This window comes from Engraulis encrasicolus, chromosome 6 (genome assembly GCF_034702125.1).
Source record: "Engraulis encrasicolus isolate BLACKSEA-1 chromosome 6, IST_EnEncr_1.0, whole genome shotgun sequence".
Lineage (NCBI taxonomy): Eukaryota > Metazoa > Chordata > Actinopteri > Clupeiformes > Engraulidae > Engraulis > Engraulis encrasicolus.
The window spans coordinates 19,052,391-19,074,101 of NC_085862.1; the positions used below are offsets into that span (position 1 = coordinate 19,052,391).

Consider the following 21,711-nt stretch of genomic DNA (forward strand, 5'->3'; position numbering starts at 1 on the left):
CTGCAGTGAGTGAGGAGAACAAGAAGAAGAACCGATACTCCACTGCCATCCCCTGTGAGTATACACACACACACGTATGCGCAAGCACACACACACACACACACACACACACACACACACACACACACACACACACATATACACTACGTGTATATACTCCACTGCCATCCCCTGTGAGTATACGCATACACACGTATGCGCATGCACACACACACACACACACACACACACACACACACACACACACACACACACACACACACACACACACACACACACACACACACACACACACACACATACCCCTATGGATGCACACACAAACACACACATATACACTACGTGTATATACTTCACTGCCATCCCCTGTGAGTATACACACACACACGTATGTGCACGCACACACGCACCCACACACCCACACACACTCACACACACACCCCTATGGATGCACACACAAACACACACACATATACAGTATATAGTCCGCTGCCCTCCCCTGTGAGTACTTTGTATACACACACGCACACGTATGCGCACGCACGCACAAGCACAAACGAACGCACGCACGTACGCACGCACGCACGCACGCACGCACGCACGCACGAACGCACGCACGCACACACACACACACTTTATGAATCAGTTACGTATAGGGGATCCATAATCCAATCACAAGACAGCCATTTCACAACATACTATAAACTAACTATATAGATAATGCAATGGTAGTAATGTGTGTGTGTGTGCCTATTCTCATGTGGTTTCAACAGAGAACGCAGTGATAGTCATATGTGTTTGTGCTTAATCACAGATGACTTTAACAGATAATACAGTGGTAGTAATGTGTGTGTTTGCTATTCCCAGATGACTTTAAGAGATAATTCAATAATAATGTGTGTTTTTGCTTATTCACAGATGACTTAAATACAGTGGAAGTAATGTGTGCCTTTTATTTCCAAATGACTTTAAGAGATTCTGCTATAGTAATGTATGTTTGTGCACATTCCCAGATGACTTTAAGAGAAAATGCAATGGTAGTAATGTGTGTTTATGCTTGTTATTCCCAGATGACTTTAAGAGATACTGCAATGGTAGTAATATGTGTTTGTGTTTGGCATTCCCAGATGACTTTAACAGAGTGCTAGTGAAGCTTGAGGAAGAGAAGAGCAATGATGATGAAGATGATGACGACGACGATGACGATGATTACTCTTCAGACGACGATGATGAGGAAGACTCCACCCAGTACATCAACGCAACCTACATCGATGTCAGTGTTAATTTGTTTTTGGTTTTTAATAATTTGACTTTTATTTAACCAATGAAACAAAGTGAAAGGTTTAAAAAAGTGGTTTAGAGTGTACTCAGTATATGGACATATATATTTCTTCTTCTTCTTCTTCTTCTTCTTCTTCTTCTTCTTCTTCTTCTTCTTCTTCTTCTTCTTCTTCTTCTTCTTCGTCGTCGTAGTTGCTGCTGTAGTTGGTTAATAGGTTGTTAGGCTTGAATAAGCTGCCTACATACAGTATTGTTTGTTGTTGTATTGCTTTACATACTTTGTTTTTTTGCAGAAGGTGTTTCATGCATTAGAAAATGTACAATTATAAAAATGAATGTTTATGCAATAATTGTGGAGATTCACACACTGAGTGAAGGAGAAATACAGTAGTGCATGCATTGCACACAAACACATAGAGTACTGCTCCAGTCTTGGGAGATTAGACACGGATGTTGTTGTTTGAGAGTGAGGTAGGAGAGAGTGAACGTGCAGGGAGTAGCCATCTTGGCAGTAGAGAGAGAGAGAGAGAGAGAGAGAGAGAGAGAGAGAGAGAGAGAGAGAGAGAGAGAGAGAGAGAGAGAGAGAGAGAGAGAGAGAGAGAGAGAGAGAGAGAGAGCGCAGGGAGTATACCTCTTGGGCCTAACAGAAGAGGGGGATCACTGGAATGCCAGAGTGGTCACTCACTGTTATTGATACACAAACATGAGCTCAACACAAGGTACAAGTTTAACTCACACAAAAGTAAACGCAAAAGTATACACTAAGTGCTGGTCCTCTGGGACACCAGTTGTCCTGTTGAAGACCTCTGTTTTAACTCACATACACACAGTGCTTAATTTGTCAAGCGGGAGGTCCCGGAGCACAGAGGATGGGGGGGGGGTCTGTGATGTCTTTCCCTGAGGTTCCATCCAAGGTTCCGGAGCTCTCGTCTGAGGTTCCGGAGCTAGCTCCCCCTTGCTCCCCCTCAAATTAAGCACTGCATACACACTTGCAAATGTATCAACTGGACAGTGGTGTAACTGACAGACCGGAAGGCTGTATGTGGTCATGATGTACAGGGCCGGATTAAGATGCCCTGAGGCCCCCAGGCTACAGGTTGCTGGCCCCATGGCTACCCCCTCCCGCTCCCTCAGATCCTTCTCCTCTATCCTCCTGTCTGTCCCCTGTGCTTGCCTCTCTACTGTGGCTAGCAGGACTTTCAGTGGCTCTGCTCCCCAACTCTGGAACTCTCTTCCCCCTGACATCCATAACATCAACTCTCGTCGTCCCCTCTGTAAATCCAGACTGAAAACCCATCTGTTCCAGTTAGCCTATTCGCTATGATTGCAATGTTAGTTTATCCCCCCCTCTTTATTTACTTTCATGTGCTTATTTTTTTGAGCGCTAATTAGTCTTTTAGTTTTTCCTAATGTTTTAATGTTGTACAGTGAGCTTGAGTGTTTAGAAAGCGCCTCCAAGTAGAATCATTATTGTATTGCTATTATATTATATTATATGAATTACATTACATTATATTGTATTATATTACACTACATCATATTAGGCCTAGAGTTATCCACGTCATGGTCCATCAATATTTGGCAAATTAATGCTCAAGAGGAGGTCACTCACTGGCCTCCAGGAGATTTGAACGTCGAACGTTGAACGTCAGGCTAGTCACTTACACCAAAGAAAAGAAAAGAAAGAAAAGAAAGCAGAGTCCAGAAATCCCCTGCAGTCGACTCGTCTCTTGCCCCTGCCCCCTACTCAGGCCCCACCGGACTTCCCCTTCTGCACTTTCAACGACTCAACCCCGCCCACTTTTTCATCATTTTTGCTGTTTGCTCTTTTCTTTGAAAAGCTTCCTCTGAACGGAAGGAAGACGAAGACGCGAGTGAAAGAGTAAATAGCCTACTGCTTCTCTGAGCACTCAAAGTTAGAACCTAGATAGTAGGCTACCCTTACGGTAAGCTGACAAACGGTAGGCTATTGACTTGCGTTATTGCATTTTCTGAACGATATTATTTAAGTCATAGTCTCTAAGCAGTTCGCTGCTTGCTAGGTGGAACTCAGCTACGACTTGCGTCGACCAGCTGTTAACGGTACCAGCGAGTCGCATTTGGAGAAAAGCACAGCGAGGGGTAAGTGATAGGGGCGCACCAGTCAGCGGTGGGAGCGCTTCAGTCCTTTTTGTGACTGCGCAACTAAAGAGTTTCAAGGTTTCGCCGTCTCTGGCTCAACTCAAGGACAGGGCTTGTTCAGCCTGCTTTATGTTCATGTGTCCAGACTGTGCGAGTTTACATTTTTGTTCTCTGCACTACGTGAATATGTCAGAAAAGTCCACGAGCACCGACATTTGACCATTCTGGAGTGTATTTTTGGCTAATTATTTATAAGTTGTTTTGTTCACGTCAGATATCTATCCAGGTAACAGGGACAGATTTGATATTCAAGGCAAGGCAAGGCAAGTTTATTTAGGCCTATATAAATATAGCGCATTTCATACACAGGTGCAACTCAATGTGCTTCACAAAGTTAACAAATGTAAATGAAAGGAAACAGGGAAGAAAAAAGGGAATGAATTAGACAAAAAAAAACATTAAGATAAAATACAAGGTAAAAATGATAATAAAATAAAATAAAACAAATTAAATAAACATAAAATAAAAATAATAATAATAAAAAAGAATGATATGTAATTTAAGCTAGGGGAATGCATCTGAGAACAGCTTTGTCTTGAGTCTAGATTTAAAACTATCAATAGTGGGTGCATTTTTTACGTCATCTGGAAGCTGGTTCCAAAGCTTTGAAGCATAGAAACTAATAAGGCTGCCTCTCCACACTTTGTTTTGACTTTTGGAATCACCAGCAAATTCTTCTCCGTTGACCTTAGTGACCTGGTTGGTGCATACAGCTGAAACATATCCAGTAGATATGTGGGTCCCATTCCATTTAATGATTTAAACACAAGTAGCATTGCCTTAAAATCAATTATGTAGCTTACTGGGAGCCAATGCAGCGATCTTAAAATTTGAGTAATGTGGTCGAACTTCCTTGTCTTTGTAAGAACCCTTGCAGCTGCATTTTGTACAAGTTGAAGCTGTTTAATGGTCTTATTGGGGAGGCCAGTGAAAAGACTGTTACAGTAATCAACTTTACTAGAAATGAAGTCATGTATTAACTTCTCCAGATCATGTTTAGACATCAGGCCCCTAAATTTAGAGACGTTTTTCAAACATGACCTCACCTCCTGTAACTATATGGTGGCTTTTTAAATGTCTCTCTCTTGGGGGAAAAAATTGAGAGAGGTGACAGTTTGTACAGGGATTTGTCACAGGGCTTTTTTTGTTACCCAATGCCCACATAGTAATTACATTTCATTTAATAATGATTTGAAAAAAGACTCAAAGTACCCTTGACTCATATTTAAATAAGTAGGCTAAATGCTACACTATATGGGTGTTTATGTCAACTCAATTGTGAGCTCAGTCCTTAAAGAATACACGTTAGCACTCCCTTCACCTCCTGAAATCTTTTTTTTAAAAAGAATATGAACAACAGATATTTAAGTTTATCTGGAATGGCAAAAAAGATTAAGTTAGATGAGCATATCTACAGTATATAATGATTATGAGGTAGGTGGTACGCAATTGTTAAACCTGAGAGCAATGAATAAATCATTAAAAGCATCTCTCATACAACATTTTTTATTTTAATCCAGACTGGTTTTCAAGCAAATTGCTCAGAAACATTCATCCGTTGTTTGAGAAAAAATTGTACCCATTTATACAGATTAGTGCAACACACTTTAATAAGATGGAAAGCATTATACAGAAACCTTCTAGCTTCTTGATGGAGGCACTGCAAAGTTGGCTTCACTTTCAGTATTATCCGCCAGAAAAGGCTGAATATATATTGCAACAAATATTGTGGCTTAACTCTAACATTTTGAGTGGAGGCAAAGTTATTTTCTTTAAACAAATGTTCATTAAAGGAATTATTTTTGTGAATGACATTGTAAACGAGAAACATCAAATCCTCTCATATAAACAGTTAAGAGACAGGTATGGGGAGGTATTTACAACTCAACAATACAATCAGTTAACTTCTTCTCTATCATCAAGGTGGAAGCAAAAAATTAAAACGAGCAGTGACAGTAATTTAGTTAGACCAAATATAAAGCAGAACAAATGGTTAAATCAAACAAAAATAAACAAGGAAATATATAAGTTTTATTTACATACAGATAAATTGGTTGAGCTCCCATGTAACATTTTTGATAGCTGGGAAAAATGATTGATTCTCCTCTCTTATGGAAGGAAATCTTCAATAATTTGTATGAATCATCTTGTCTGGCGGCAAACGCCAGACTAAATCACAAGGAAACTGCAGAACACTTATTTTGGTATTGTCCTTTAACTGTTACACTTTGGTTTGAAATAGAACGCTGGCTGTTAAAATACAACATCAGTCTATGCTTGCATCTCAGTGCTCCTGGGCGATGTGGCAAATGAAAGCCAAGCAATACAAAATATAATTATTTTGTTGGGTAAAGTATTTATACATAAAACGATGGATTTAAAAAAAGTTGAAATTAAGAGTCTTTAAAAATTATGTCAGATATTATTGTAAAATAGTGTGTATAATGGCTTGTGAAACAGGTAAAACAATGTTTGCAGATAGGTGGTCCAATATAAAACATGGAGAAGGATGGCTTTAGGTTCCTTCATTTTTTGCGTTTGTTGTGTTGTTTAATTAATATATAGTTTGAAGTGTTGTGGGACACTCAGATTGGTTTTGGGTTTTTTTTCCCTGTCTTTATCCTTTTTTCTGTATCCTTTTATTATCCTTTACATTATATTACATTTTAAAAAAGGAAGACAATATAGGTCCCCCATATGGGGGGTGGTTGGGTTAAAAAAAGAAAGAAAGAAAAAAAATGGATACAAGTTTGTGCTTTTGCATTTTATTGGGTCTCTTATTGTGCATTCAGTGTTTATAAGAAAGGTAATAGATATAAGCAAGAAGCTTTTTTTGAAAACCCAGGAAGACATCTGCAGCAACACTGCCACTACTAGGCCAACTACTACTACTACTACTACTACTACTACTACTACTCTTAATAATGACAAAATACAGTTTATATAATGGATGTAAAATGTCCACTGCTTTACCAATTTGTAAGCACATATTGAATTGATATATTTTTTGTTTGTTTGTGTGTTTGTTGTCAGGGTTACTGGAGTCCCAGGAGCCTGATAGCCGCCCAGGGGCCTCTGGAGGACACGGTGCCCGAGTTTTGGCAGATGGTCTACCAGAAGAGGGTCAAGAACATTGTTATGCTCTCACAGTGCACGGAGGGCAACGAGGTGGGCACACGCATGCATTCTCACACACACACACACACACACACACACACACACACACACACACACACACACACACACACACACACACACACACACACACACACACACACACACACACACACACACACACACACACACGTGCAGAGTAGTGGAGGGATGATGATGATGATGATGATAATGGAGTTGATGATGATGATGATGCTGATGCTGATGCTGATTATTTATACTGTTACTCTGATGTAATGAACATTCTATCCTATAGGAACTGTGCGCTGAGTACTGGAGCAAGGAGAAGAAGAGCTACAAGGACATCAGTGTAGAGGAGACGGCTTGCATCAGCTCTGCAGCCTACACCAAGAGGACCCTACAACTGCAACACGCCAAGGTCATTACACACAGACACACCTCTATCTCTCCCAGTTGAATCATGCCCTTGTATCGTAATTGGGAGAAATACAAGCACATGTATTGGAGCATGACAGAGTCCTTTGAGCTAAAGGACAGCCTCCCCTCTATACACAAAGGGGCGTGGCTCTGGATTGCCCAGTTTGAGCGGGAAAGTGCAAAAGTCAGGGAAGTGCCTGTAGCGCTCATTAAGTATCTGCTGTGCACAACGTTGGGGATACCACGGGCAACAGAAATCCTTGTCAAAGCAGGGCTGGGGGAACTCATGACTGAAGAGATGTATGAAGAACCGTTTGAGCCATACAGGACGAAGGTGTGGAGAGCCCTGAAAGCGGAGTTCCCAAACAAATATGATAATGAATGGTCAAAATGGGTTACACCGTTGAAAGAAGGTGAAGATGTGAAGGCCTTCATTCTCGATAAGGAAGATTTGTGGAAGGAAGAGACTGGAGAACACCCCAAACCTTGGCACACATTCTATTTTAGGAAGGCCATACTGAATGCCATCCCCGCCAATGCCAAGTCAGTGCTAGAGAAGGAGTTGCAATTCGAGCTGAAATACTTTGAGTACATGTCAACAGAAGACTTTCGGGAGGCAGTCGACTATTTCGTTGGAGGACTAGAGCAGTACGACCAGCCATTGATCACCCCAATGAAAGAAGACGAAGATGTCTGGGCCTATGGCCGCAACATGGCGAAGACATGGACAAAGAGAATGGGGCAAGACCCAACAGTCGAAGGACCGGCGAGAATTGAGTTCAGGTGGGCCATACTGAAGACCCTCCCTGAGACAGTGAAGTCACTTCTGCTGACGAAAGTGTGGAAATGGAGGGTCATTTCACACGAAGAGTTCCTGATGGCGATTGAATACTATGTAAACCTGGCGAAAAAATGGAAGGATGTGGAAGATGAGGATGAAGATGATGACCAGGCTGAAGAGTGGTGGTGCAACGGGGTCACTCAGTACTGAAGACCATGCCCAGAGGAGCCGGGGGTGGGGGGTGGGGGGCTCAGAGTTGGGAAAAGGAGAGCCCCCGCACCCCACACCACCCCCTCACACAAACGTCAAGAATAACAGCAAAGGCAACCAGCTTCTCACAACAAGAGCAGCTTATTATCCCCTAAACCCCATAGACATTACAATTGGACGACAGGCCACCAAGATGCCTATCAAAACAACCCCCAGCCTGGTAAACCTACTTGGACAGGATGCCCTGTGTAAATCCTACCCCCATAGTGACTACATCAAGGGGCAATTTGCGGTTCTCAAATAAAATAAAATTGCCCTAACAGCACAAGAGCCTGCCCAGTATGTTAAATTTGACCCAAAACGCCTCTCAGGAAAAACTATTGGCCTGAAATTACCCTCCATGATCACCCCAACATTGAAATCCCACACCCCGAGAGGAAATCTCATCAAAGATGACGAGATAAATAAATGAGCAAACCCCAACATCCTACCTATCAACATCCTTCAATATACTCCTCATCTCATCAAGATCATGTACAACCTATTCGTAGCTGCAGACAGCCTTATCAGGCCTCATCGGCCTTCTCATCCTGTAAGACCTATCTGCAGCTTTTGACAGTGGGCCCTTCTCAAAGCCTAGGACAGTGTCCTTCCAAGTGTATCAGCCTAATTAGTCACACCCAGTGATTTGATACTCTTTATTAGTCACACCCAGTGATTTGATACTCTTTATTAGTCACACCCCGTGATTGGATATTCTGTAGAGTTCACCAATGAGTATCCAATCACTGGGCGTGACTAATTAGGCTGATACACTTGGAAGGACACTGTCCTATGTTTTGAGAGACCCACAGTCTCCCATACTATCCTGCTCCGCCGTCTTCATGATTACTTGGGCCTCACAGACTCTGCTCTCTCCTGATTCCACTCCTACCTCTCCAGTAGGACACAATATGCCACCATCAAAGACTCCAATTCGTCCCCAGCTCCAGTCCATCATGGAGTGCCTCAAGGATCAGTGCCTACCCCCCTGCTATTCACCATCTACATGCGTCCCCTTGGTCAGATCATCCGAAAACATGGACTTAGTGAAAACATGGACTTCCACTGCTATGCTGATTATACCCAGCTGTACATCAGCACCAAAACATCATCTCCCTTCTCTACCATATGTCCACTGCTTACATGAAATAAAGACACGGATGACCGCTAACTTACAGAAGCTTAACAACAGCAAAACAGAGCTCATGGTAGTGCCTCCCCCCGCCCCCATCACTGTAGTAGTAGTAGTAGTAGTAGTAGTAGTAGTAGTAGTAGTAGTAGTAGTAGTTGCTTTATTGTCCCCCATGGGGGAAATTTCTTCTAGTGAGAGGTGCATAAGACATGAAAAAAAACACAATACAGACAGATTACCAAGCACATTTACCCCAAGCAACACATTCCCCCATAACACAGACAAGACATTGGACAAAAAACAGATGTCATCCATCAACAGTGGTCAGTCCCATTTAACCCCATAGCGTGGACAAAGCATGGGAGGATGTGCAAGCAGCAAATAAATATCTGAGTAAGGAAGTTGGTGACATCTTGTTGAATGTGGATGGCTGTACCATCAGGCCTTCCAGTGAAGTGCGTAACCTGCGTGTCATCCGGTGTTTCATCCCAGTACACTTTCACTCCAGCTGCCACATACTGATACCCAAATACCACGCTGTTCCACTTCTCCACGACCTGCACCCTGAAGAAAAGAAAACGTTTTGGTTCCAGACACGTCAACGGACAATTGGAGTGCCTCACCATGCATCACTATGATGTACACCTGAAATGGACGATGTTAGCAATGGCCTAAGAGTTGTTAACCGCATCAACTTATCATGCTATTATAATATATATACATAATATACACAACCTATTATAATATACATAATATACACAACCTATTGTGTTATAATATACATGACAGTTTGGTATAAGAAGTAGGCTGCACAGTGTCTGACAAGGCACATGCGGAAAGAGTGTGAAGGAAGGTTTTTTCAAATTATTTTGCTTGCTTATAGCTGCTTTTTTAGGTAACGTTAGGATCCTGAGGACTAGCCCTCACATGCAAGGCCGCCTGGCATGAGCTGGGCTGATTTACGCTTGCTAAAACGAAAAGGCACATGCTCTTCATTCTCTATACTCTTATCTCTTACTCTGCCCTGACTCTTATCTCTTACTCATCCCTGACTTTATATGACTGCACCCGGGAAGCACATTGCAATTGCTACCACTGCTCTGCCCTGCTCTACTCTGCCCCACTTTACTTGTTTCCAACTTAGGGTGAAGAATGGCACAGTGGAGTAGAGTAGAGTAGTGTAGCGCTAACCAGACTAGTGATAATGGCCGAGCGAGCGTGTTAAAGAATTTTCTCCAGAGTGACACAGTTTGGCCTACCGGGAGTCAGATAATGGAACATTTTACCTTGCTATACTAACTAGCTAACTTTTCAACACTTGAACTCATGTTTGAAGTCCTTATACAACAGAAAGACACATTAAATTACATTATATTTAGTCAGAGTTCATTCATTGAGAAATTTTCATATTGTCACAATATATTAGAAATGGAATAATGAATGAAAGGCCAATGAATCTACCATAGTAATAATACAGTATACGGAAATAATACTATTATAGCCAGTTCCATGAATTGAATACATGTGTAGCTATACTCTGCAGTATGCTGTAGTTGTTATACTGAATATATATAGAAATATGTCCCCTGTTCTATGGTAGGCCTATTTACAGTAGCCTATTTATAGAGGCCGTAATGTGATACTGTCCCAATTTTGGAAATAAGCTTATTTTATACCTCTCCTTGAGTTAAATGATTGGGTTTTACCTCTCTCGTGTACTTTCAACCGTTCTCTGCGTATGGCAGTGAAAATTTTACCTCCATGCTAGCAGTTAACATTGAGTCCTATGAGACCAGTTGGCGGCTAACTGGTCTCATAGGACTCAATGTTAACTGTTAGCTTGGAGGTAAAATTTGCACTGCCATTACTAGAAACATATTGAAAGTACAGGAGAACTGTAAAATCCCATTAATTCCCAGGTGAAAAAGTGGTTCAATTTAGTACAATAAAAGCATGACTGAAGTGTACTTAGCATGTTAAAAGTGCACTCGTGCTTTTTGTGCTAAGAAAAAGTATGTTTACAATATGCTTATTTAAAGTGTACTTAAAATTAGATGTAATTAAGTTGCTCTCAAAGAAAGTACACTTAGCGAACCATACTTCAATTGGACTTAAAAGATGTTTGGCTAAAGTGTATTTAGAGGAATATACTAATAGTGTTCTAATAGTGAACTTACTAAAAGTGTATTTTTTAATAACATATTGCAATTGTACTTTTTTAAAGTGCAATATGATTACACTTCACCCAAATGTCTTTGAAGTGTGATTTTCTATAGTGTGCTTTAAAGTAAATCGTTTTCAACATATTGCAAGTACACTTTTTCTAAGTGCACCATGATTGTACTTCACCCAAATATCTTCAAAGTGTGCTTATGTCACAGGTGGGGCGCGCGTTTGCTGGCCGCGCCCACTTTGATTCTACTACCCTGGGAGTTCACTGCACAACACCAAAAACCAAGACACAAGTTCCAGTTTTCGTTCTATTTATTTACCACCACTGGATTAAAAGTCAAAGGGGTAGGCCTAGTTGTCTCTGTCCATTACCCACGGGGGAACCCACCCACGCCCAAGTCTGAAGTCTCCAATGGAATGCTTGGACAGTCCAGCCACCAAGTCCATCCGTGCGGGGGTTGCGAGGTGAATTACACTGCAACGGGGGCATGGCACACACGTTCAATCGGGAGCAGCTGGCGGTGATGAGAAGCGATGGGAGTTCTTCTGCGTAGGCCCGGAATAGCTGGTTGGTCTTCAGCAGTCTTGGGTGCGAGCGAGAGGGAGAGAGAGAGCGAGAGAGAGAGCGGCGCACTCACGGGGGCCACAGTAACCAGGCGAATACGAGTCACTCATCTTCACGGTGGGGTGCATGTCGTCTCACCCCTTTCCATCGAGGCAGGTTCACCTGGCCGTCACTCTGATTGCGGACTCCTTCTGGGCACTATGCCAGTCGCGCTCTCCTTCAAGCTGCCAGTTCTCTGATCCGAGGGATCGCGTGCACGTCTCATCCAACTTCTCGTCCCTCTCACCTGGCTCTGTCCGGTTACCGGTGTCCGACGTCTCCCATCTTGCCACTTCACTCTCACTTCTCTCTCCCCTCAGGATGGCATTATTGCAGTCATCTCTCCTTGCGGCTTCCTCCTCACAGTCTAGTTTCTTGCTGTTTAAAACTCTGCTCACCAACCCACGTGCACCAATCACCTCCATCCTCCTCACCTGCGCTCCATTATCCTAATCATGCTCCAGGTGCATTACATTGGGAATGAATGACATCTAGTTTTCGGTTCACTTGGGCCTCAATTGTCACCCCGTGTTACCCATAAATGCACCATCATGCATGTCTCATCATGCAATGCACTTCTTGGAGGTAAATTTCTCAAACAGAAAGCCATTAATTCTGAAGGAATATTTTTGGTTTGCATGAAAATATTACTCATTGTTATATTCTGTGTTTATTTCAGGGGTTTTTAAATTTTAAAGTGGTACATAAAAAATGACCATGTTCCCACCGTCGTTATGATGGTCACGTATATGTTCTGGTATATATAGGCTCACACTTCCTACTATGTCATTGTTGGAGGTAAGTTGGAAATAATTGTTCAAACAATGATTGTAGTGTCATCATTAATCATTAATCCAAGTGTTCAATTGCAGGAAGGAGGATCAAGATTGAACGAAAGTGAAATGTGTACCTGAAATCTCTGTAACAATGCAATGATTGTAAATGTCAGGCATGCTAGGCATGCATACTGTAACACTACTGTGACTGTGGTGATGCGAAATGTACAAGCTCTGAGAACCAGCATGGATTGTAATATTACATTTATATTATTTCATGTACTTGGGAGAGTACTGTAAATACACTTCAAGCATACCTGTTATATATTTACAATACTTAATATGATATACTTTTTACATACTTAAAATGTTCTCTAATGTGTGTCCAAAGAAGCATGAAGCTTAATATACTTTTATTGTACTTCTAGTAACAATAAAAATGTTATAGAAGTGTACTCAAGCACACTATTAATGCCATACGAATGCATGAAAAGCGTGTTTGGAGCATACTTTCAAAAGTATGCTTGTAGTGCACTTAAAGTTGTCCAAAAGCGGTGCCAATTTAGCATCCTCAGTGTGCTGCAAGTGTGCTGAAGTACTGCTTTAGTAGTGCTTCAGCGCACTAATAGTGCAATGAAGCGCACTTTAAATCGCCGAAAATAGTACACTTTGTACTAAGTACGGTCAAAAAAAGTACACTTTAAGTATATGGGTTTTTCACCTGGGTTAACTCAAGGGCAAGTGTAAAATAAGCTTATTTCCAAAAATGGGACAGTATCACTTTAACATTTAAAATTATGACATAATACACCTCGATGTATCAGGTGATACAATCAGATTCATATGGTGTCATACAGTATAAATAGCAAAATACCAGATTCAGTTTGATTTCTTAATTCATCCTATACATTATTATATATTCCAATTTAGTGTATTTTTGTTTCATAAGGAAGTTCATAGACTATATCCTGTTCTGTTTTCTAGTTCTTTTGTTCTATTTTCTAGCCTGTGCTGTTTTCTCTTATGATCTATAATCTTCTCTGTGTGGTGAATGCTGATCTTGCTTTCTAGCTTATATTAGCTCTGGGAGGCTCCCTAGAAAATTAGGGAGCCCCTCACTTAGGCTGGTTTGAACTTTCATTTGTGTGCACGCATAGGCATCTGCTCTGCAATAGGTCTCGCTGGCATTTTGACCAGGGGAGTGATTGAATTGTAGGGGTCTCATATTGGCAGTACGGCCCTGAGTTCGCTTTCACCAGAGCAGATGTCGGCGTGTGGATTTCACTCTGTGCAACTCTGTGGATCTCATTGCTCAAGGTCTTACGTTTTCCCATCTACTGTGAGACTTGGCAAAGTTCAAAAGGGGCTTATGGAGAAGAAACATTTTGATCAGTCTCACAAATGTTTAAACCAATGATGTATAAGGCTGTTGTTTTGTCAGAATAACCGGGCGAATAGACCGGACGCAACAAGATTCAAGAGACAGAGAATCGCTTCTATGCAGCAAGAGCGATATGAGCGATTGAAGTGACTAGAGTATGTCTGTTAGAAGCAGAACGCAAGCATTCCAACATTCCCATTGGCTGTGGTTACTGACCTCTATAGGCTACAGTCATTGGCTGTGGCGACTGCATCATAGCTCATTTGCATAACATTCAGAAGAGTTCAACTGCAAACTGTCACCCTCGTCGCGCGAATCACTTCGTCTCCAGAATCGCTTTTGTCCCTCGACTCAATACAAAGTCAATTACTTCTGTCGCTCGCCTCGCTCATGTCGCGGCTGGTCTATTCACCCCTAAGGAACTGTGAGATGAGAGTTGCTCTACTCAGCTGATTTCAGCCTAGTCCTAATGTATGCTCTGACTGCTACATCAAAGTGCCAGGTTCCTTGGTTAGATTGTCAGACCTCACCCACAACTGTAGTGATGGCCACACCCTTACACTCCACTTTGGAAGCAGATTCTTAAGCTTCACAACCGTAGGGAGTTCCTCACACCATATTTGGATTCCATGATGCCTCACAATCTTCAGAAATCAAGTTCACTCATCATAGGGATTATCACGCATACTGGGGCCCCTCTTATACATGGGTTGGTCTGTTATGATGCTATCCGAATGCGCACGCAGCCAAGGATCCCAAAATGCCAAGTGGCTAGGTGTTAAACATTGGAAGTTCCATTGGGCCAGTGTGGTGCGTGATTAAAACTTATTTTCTAGACGGTTGCAGCAGTTTCTGTGCTTTCTGTACTCCTACTGACTCCATTCTGGGATAACATATCTTAACGTGAGTACATCAGAATTGATTCATATGCTTTGTAAATGAAGTTATATTGTTTCACTCCAATCACACGTGAGGACAACGTTTGAGTGATGGCAGCTTCCAAATAGTCAGAGGCTGCCTCCTATCGCGAAACCCCGCCTTGTCAGCAGTGGCTAACGCTTTGCAACACAATATAGCGTCTTTCAGAGCATGGCATGGCAAGGAATTCCAAGCGACATGATAGTATGCTCTTCTAAACTGTGTCACTGACAGTACAGTGCGCGAGTAAGTGGATAAAACCGCAAGCCGACAAGACAACAGGTCCTTGTCATACACTGTGCAGGGCTCCAATGGGACTTCCAATGATAAACACATAGCCGCCTAGCATTTTGGAATCCCTGGCTGCGTACGCATTCAACTGTTTACCAACAGCCGGAACCCATGTATAGCCTATAGTGGTGTGGATCGGCACTGCCCTCACGATCCGATTCAATCACGATTCGGGAGGTAGCGATTCGATTCGATCCGATCCGATCCGATTCAATTCTACAATGCATTGCAAGGCATTACATTTCTACTGAAAGCAAAGCAAATGTTTAATCAGTCATGATGAGGCAATACAAGTAGTCAGGTACTGAGCAACAATTTATTGGCTGTTTTCTGTATCAGTATGTATCAGTCTGTATCAGTCTTGCAATGTTTTGAAGTGCTTTTATTTAATTCATTTGCTCCCGAAATATCCATGGAAGTAATTGAAACTTAAAAAAAATTGCCGGATCGATTCTGGAACTTGCCGGATTGATCCTGGATCGTCCATGCCCCGCATTGGGTTGGATCGCTGGATCGATCATTGTTGACACCACTAATAGCCTACACAGTGGGTGTGCCTTTGAAGGAAGAAATTTGCGCCACTCCTGACCACATTGACCAAAAGACACTATGAGACACAGATGACAAGCACCCAATGGCATCCACAGAGTTCAGAATGGGTTAATGATAAACCTGTATGACAACATCTTAGAACATCTGAGTACTGAAGCATGTATCAAAGCACGAGTGACATGTGTTTTATATCTTATATATCTTAATCCTACATAAAGAATATGGCTGTTGCTGAATTACGAAGCCACTAATGAGAACAGGATATTGAACAAGCATCCTACAGGTGGAAGGCGTGGTGACTACTGATAATAATCATAATCATTCAGGGTGGACCAGCCAAGGCTGTGAAAGCTGTTATGAAGCCACTTAAAACACAAATAGACATAGGTGGCATTTCCACCATTATGATTTGAAACAGAAAGAGAAAATCCACCATGATCATTTACTTTCAAGATTGTCCGACTAAAGCTGGGCTTACACTGTGCGACTTTTGCCCCGATTTGGCACTCGCACGACTTTTTGAGAGTCGGGCCAATTTCTTGCCCAATCGCAGGTCAATCGTGAGTCTCGCTCACATGGTGTACATGGGGTAAGGACAAGCGATTTTCCCTCACGAGTGTGTAATCGCAGGGTCGCAAGAAAATCAAAACGGTTTGAAATTCTGCTCGTGGCTCGTGCTCGTGCACAGTTAAAGCAGTGCTACGACCCGATTTGACACTTCACATGCACAAATTAATAGGGCCGTGCGATTTGCTGTTGAGCGCGACCTCATCTCCACCTCAGGTGCGCATGTTCCCTCCTCTGCAGACCGGGGAAACATGCCTGTCGCGTCGTACGGTGGAAGCATTTCGCTTGCATCTGACTGTCGGCTCGTGTAGTGTGAGGACGTGAGTCGTGAGCTGTGAACTTTTAAACAGTGAAATTCCATCGTGCAGTGTGAGCAGAAGCTTAAGACCCACGAGTGAAAATATCGCACAGTGTATGCCCGGCTTTAGTAAAAGCAACCAACATCTAGTAGGCCTACTAAGTCATACAGTAGCAAAGGAAATGACTCCCGTCAAGTGGAATCGTCAGCAGAACAGGAGTAGCCTGACAACAGGCCATTTTGATATTACACCCTGTCAAAAGGCTATATGGAAGTCACAGTACATTGACAGGTCTTCTGCAAAACACCTGAAGGATGGCGTTCACTCACTACCTCATCGGTGCAGACGCAGTGTTAGCAAGGCTAGCTGACTGTTGTTACTGTTGTTAATCAGGAGGACAGTGGTTTTAGCAAGTCGACCTGACTGTTGTTACTGCCTGGTGTGGTGAATAAAAGGCTCTTCTTCAGCCATCAGCTGTATATTTCGTCTCAACTCGTCTCTTTCATTAGGTGTTCACACTACACAGTTTGTTCTTGATGATGAAATTGTCCTCAGGTAGATAGACCTTTCCATCCAGCTGATTGTTATTGGTGGTGTTTATGTAACTGGGCCTCAAGACTTTATCGTGATTGGTGGCCAGACCATTTGGATCAGTGCTGGTAAAGACAGGTCTGTCAAGCTCACCTTTGTAGAATCCAATACCAGAACCTGTCAAGACCAAGCCATGGATGGTGTCCACGCAGCTGTCAGTCCACAGTAATTGCCGGGGATCCTTAAGGACATCTGACAAGCATTCATGGCGTCCTATCACTGTTCCACACTCCAACCCTGGCGGTAGTGGCATTGCACTTTACTTTGATGCATCAAGTACTGACCATAGAAGAAATGTGACTCCCCTCGCGGCCAAGCCATACTACGCTGTGATGACGTCTGTGGTCGCTCTTCTCTCACGTCTCTTTGGTTGGTACGCACAGCGGGGGCCGCCTCAGGGGCTGGCTTCAAAGCAGTGTCCGGCTCGGGGGCTGGCTTCCAATGCAGAAGTGATAGTAAGTGTTGTGCTGACTGTGGCCCCGTGGTTTCAGTATGAGTGTGATCAATATGAGTAAGGGGAAGTCGCCTCATGTACTCATTATGAAAAAATAACTGCATGCGCTGCAACTTCCACAATAACCCATCTCAACTAGTCTTCTGAAACATGCATGTGTTTAGAATACACTGTTGGTACTGTAGGCGGCAAAAGCAGTAGAGCCCCAAGAATACTGTCATATACCACCGCCTTCCTGATATTGATTTGTGTTCATCGGACAGAGATGCTTTGAGAGGCTTTGTTTAACTTTTCTCCTATCGTGATGGCTAGTTTTCATTACAAGACCGGAACGCACTCGGAGCGCAGACCTCGGGCAAGACGATCCTTGTCATTTCTCAATAGCCCTGCCATCCCTCAATACACAGTTTCATATCCTAAACACAAATGTATAGACATAATAATACCTATATACAATTATCTATTTAATGTTTTTTACAGGTATAAATAACTGCTCCTGTATTATACTTATATCTTCTCTCTTGTTGTGCGCTTTGTAGAGGAAAGACAGTCGGCAGGTGCAGCAGTACCACTTCCAGGGCTGGCCAGAGAAGAGTGTAAAGAAGACTGAGGAGACAGACGACAAGAAAGAGGAGGAGAAGAGAGATGGCCTTCCAGATCATCCTCAGGAGCTGGTGGAGCTCGTTCGCTCCATCAAGAAGACCATCGGCAACACCCGGGCCGAGAGAAGCACCCCTGTCCTCGTACACTGCCAGTGAGTAGCACAGGGTCTGTGTCTGTGTCTGTGTGTGTGTGTGTGTGTGTGCGCGTGTGTGTGCCTGTGCGTGCTCGTGTGTGTGTGTGTGTGTGTGTGTGTGTGTGTGTGTGTGTGTGTGTGTGTGTGTCTGTGTCTGTGTGTGTGTGTGTGTGCATGCGTGCATGCGTGTGCATGCGTGTACCCACCTCGCTGCCCTCCATGCACTGTGAGAGCACAACAATGTTCTTGATCCTCTTCTGGTGCACTCTCCTTTATATTTGGTGCAGTACAACCTAAAGACCACCTAATTTATAAAATGATTTCAATCATTACAGTAATGTTACAGTATAAAACAGTAACAAAGTGATGGGATATCATGTTCGGAGACAACGGTTTACTTCTTTGTGCATTTCCACATTGTGGTTGTACTGTATGTCATTAAAAGAGACTGAAAAGACAACAGCAAAATTGCAAATACCGTATTTCCATCACAGTGCACAGTAGCCAAAGGAGACATTAGGTTGGTAAAGAAGACAGGAAGTTAACTCTCGCGTTGTTTTTGTTTGTTTGTTTGTTTCTTGTTTCTCTTCCGCGTAGTGATGGCACCAGTCGCACTGGCGTCTTCTGTGCCCTGTGGAACATCGTAGACAGCGCCACCACGGAGAACTTGGTGGACATCTTCCAGGTCTGCAAGAGCCTACGCAAGGAGCGCCAGGGCATGATCGCAGATTACGTAAGCCTACTCACAGTCACATTATCTAAAACATTTTTTTAAATGGCCCATACATGTTCTGTATACTCATAATGGTCACATCATTGCATAGGCCTACATGTATACCACTGATTCTTGAGAAAGTGGCTAAAACAGGTTGTAATGTTGACAGAAAAAAACAAAATGAATTACAAAATTATATGGTATATCCTCGTAGACTAAGGTCTTGGCTTTTCAGAAATGCACAAGGCCAATCTCCCCATTTTGTATTTTTTTCAGAAATCAGGCTTTTTTCTCATCACACCTTGTTTTTTTGTCAACACCGTCAGACACAATTAAAAGTAATTAAAATTGTATTGATTTGGTTGCATATGTATCTGGAGTTTTTAAGTGATTATGTGTATTTTTTGGTTCACACATATGCCTTTAAATGTTGAAAATTCAGTTTTGTTCTATTTTAATACTGTTTCATGTGTTCTAATTTTAAAATATGTACCGTCATACGATGCTTACTTAACGCCTAACAATTTTTTGTAATTTCACAAATATTCCTGTAGGCTTAAATTGGCTATTACTTTGATAATTCAACAACTCCTAAGGAAAATGTTGTAAGCACATTCATTTAAAATGTCCAAAACTCCTTCTTACAGTGGTGACTTAAGAACTGACGGTGGTGACAGTAATCTGAGAGTGGTGAAAGTGGCCTAATTTGTACCTGCATTTAGCAAAATAAATAGCCCTCTCAAGTCAATGGCATCTTGCATAAACACTTTATTTTTGTGTGTGCACAGTATGTTTGTACATGTGTTTTTTCTTCATTAGTTAGATTCTCTAGGAAGTAGGCCACTGGTTCTTGAAAATGTGGCAAAAACAGGTTTTAAGTTGTTCAAATCCAAAATATAGAGGTGTATTATCATAGATGTAGGTCTTGGCTGTGCAGTGAATGTATTGCCCAAGCTCCCCATGTTTAACATTTTTCATAAAATGGGCTCTTTCTTGTTTTGTCAACAGTGGCAGACAGAATTAGAAGTAAAAACATATGTTTACTGTATTAAAGTGAATTACTTTAACAATTCAACATAACTGTAGATACTTATTGTATGCATATTCCTAAAACATGTCAAAAACACGTAAAACATGTGTTTTTTGGTGAACTCCATCAGATGTCACCACCGTCAGGTTTTCTGACAAAAAAACCTCCAAATGCAGTGGTGGCTAGAGTATAATTTTGGATCACAATTATTACTAACATGCCTAGTAATGTTTCATTAACCAGCACAATTTAGTAAAATATGGAACAAGATGATGAGCGGAACAAAATCTGACGGTGGTGACATCTGACGGTGTGAGACAAAAAAACACTCTTTTACATATTATGCCTTGTTTGTTCACATTAGCCATTTCATTTTCGCTCTGTTTCTTGGGTGCTTCATACCTTTTCTGAGAAAGTATATATTAATTAACATTAATGTAATATAATACTATTAAAACCCCCGACGGTGTTGACAGTTTATGGTTGGGACAGTACCAGTGTCCAAACAAATTAACAAATTGAGAACAAAATAGTAAACTTACAGGAGCTTCAGTGATGGTGAAGTATGCAGTAGAGCTAAAAGTTTGAAAAGGGGTCCTCGGTAATGAAAATGACCTTGTGCATACCTGATTTTATTGTCTTTTAGAAAAAATCTGACGGTGGTGACCAATATGCTGGACACATTTTGAGCAATCAGAAAATAATAGTAAAAATTGTTTAACATGCACTATGTGCACATCTGTAGAACCACTTTAATATGGTCTTCTACATCATGGTGATATTGTTCAATTCTGTTAGTGATTTTTGTATTTTAAGTCAATTGAAATGATGATGCCAGTCCTTGGGACAGGTGTTTTTACAGGGTGTGGACAGATTTATAGCCATGAAAAGTAATAAAATTATACTTAAATATTTGAAACAACTGTGTATTTGTGTAACAGACCCCTTGGCCATTACCTGGATTTATTTTGTTTGTGAAAATTTAGTTGATTGTCAACAGAATTAGGATTTTACTGCTGGGACATGTTTTTGCCAAACTTTCAAGAATCAGTGATACGATACGACCGGGCATTTCACATACCCCTCCTTCCTCTTCTTTTTCTTTTTTTTCCCATTTTGTTTTGGTATACCGGTAAATGCTACTCATACTTGTGTCACTATAAAGTAACAATCTTTTATTTTTTTTATTTTTTTCATCAAACTCTATGGTATGGATATTTCACAATGTACATGTAGCCTACATATTGACAATAAAATGCATTTCATTCCATTCTTTTCTCTTCTCTTCTCTTCTCTTCTCTTCTCTTCTCTTCTCTTCTGTCCTGCGGCTCTTCTCTCCTCTTCTCTCCTCTTCTCTTCTCTTCTCTTCTCTTCTCTTCTCTTCTCTTCTCTTCTCTTCTCTTCTCTTCTGTCCTGCTCTCTTCTCTTCTCTTCTCTTCTCTTCTC

General features: G+C 41.8%; 1 protein-coding gene across 2 annotated transcripts in view; it reads left to right on the forward strand.

Moving 5' to 3' along the window:
* Positions 1-21,711, forward strand: part of ptprc (protein tyrosine phosphatase receptor type C) — a 45,898-nt gene that overhangs the window by 21,696 nt on the left and 2,491 nt on the right. For both annotated transcript variants that reach the window (XM_063200833.1, XM_063200832.1), the window contains 6 exons: positions 1-54; positions 1,128-1,273; positions 6,496-6,630; positions 6,893-7,015; positions 18,324-18,538; positions 19,118-19,253. The exon at positions 1-54 is cut by the window's left edge and continues 37 nt beyond it. In XM_063200833.1, the coding sequence (XP_063056903.1) occupies positions 1-54; positions 1,128-1,273; positions 6,496-6,630; positions 6,893-7,015; positions 18,324-18,538; positions 19,118-19,253 (809 nt within the window). The remainder of the gene's footprint in view (positions 55-1,127; positions 1,274-6,495; positions 6,631-6,892; positions 7,016-18,323; positions 18,539-19,117; positions 19,254-21,711) is intronic.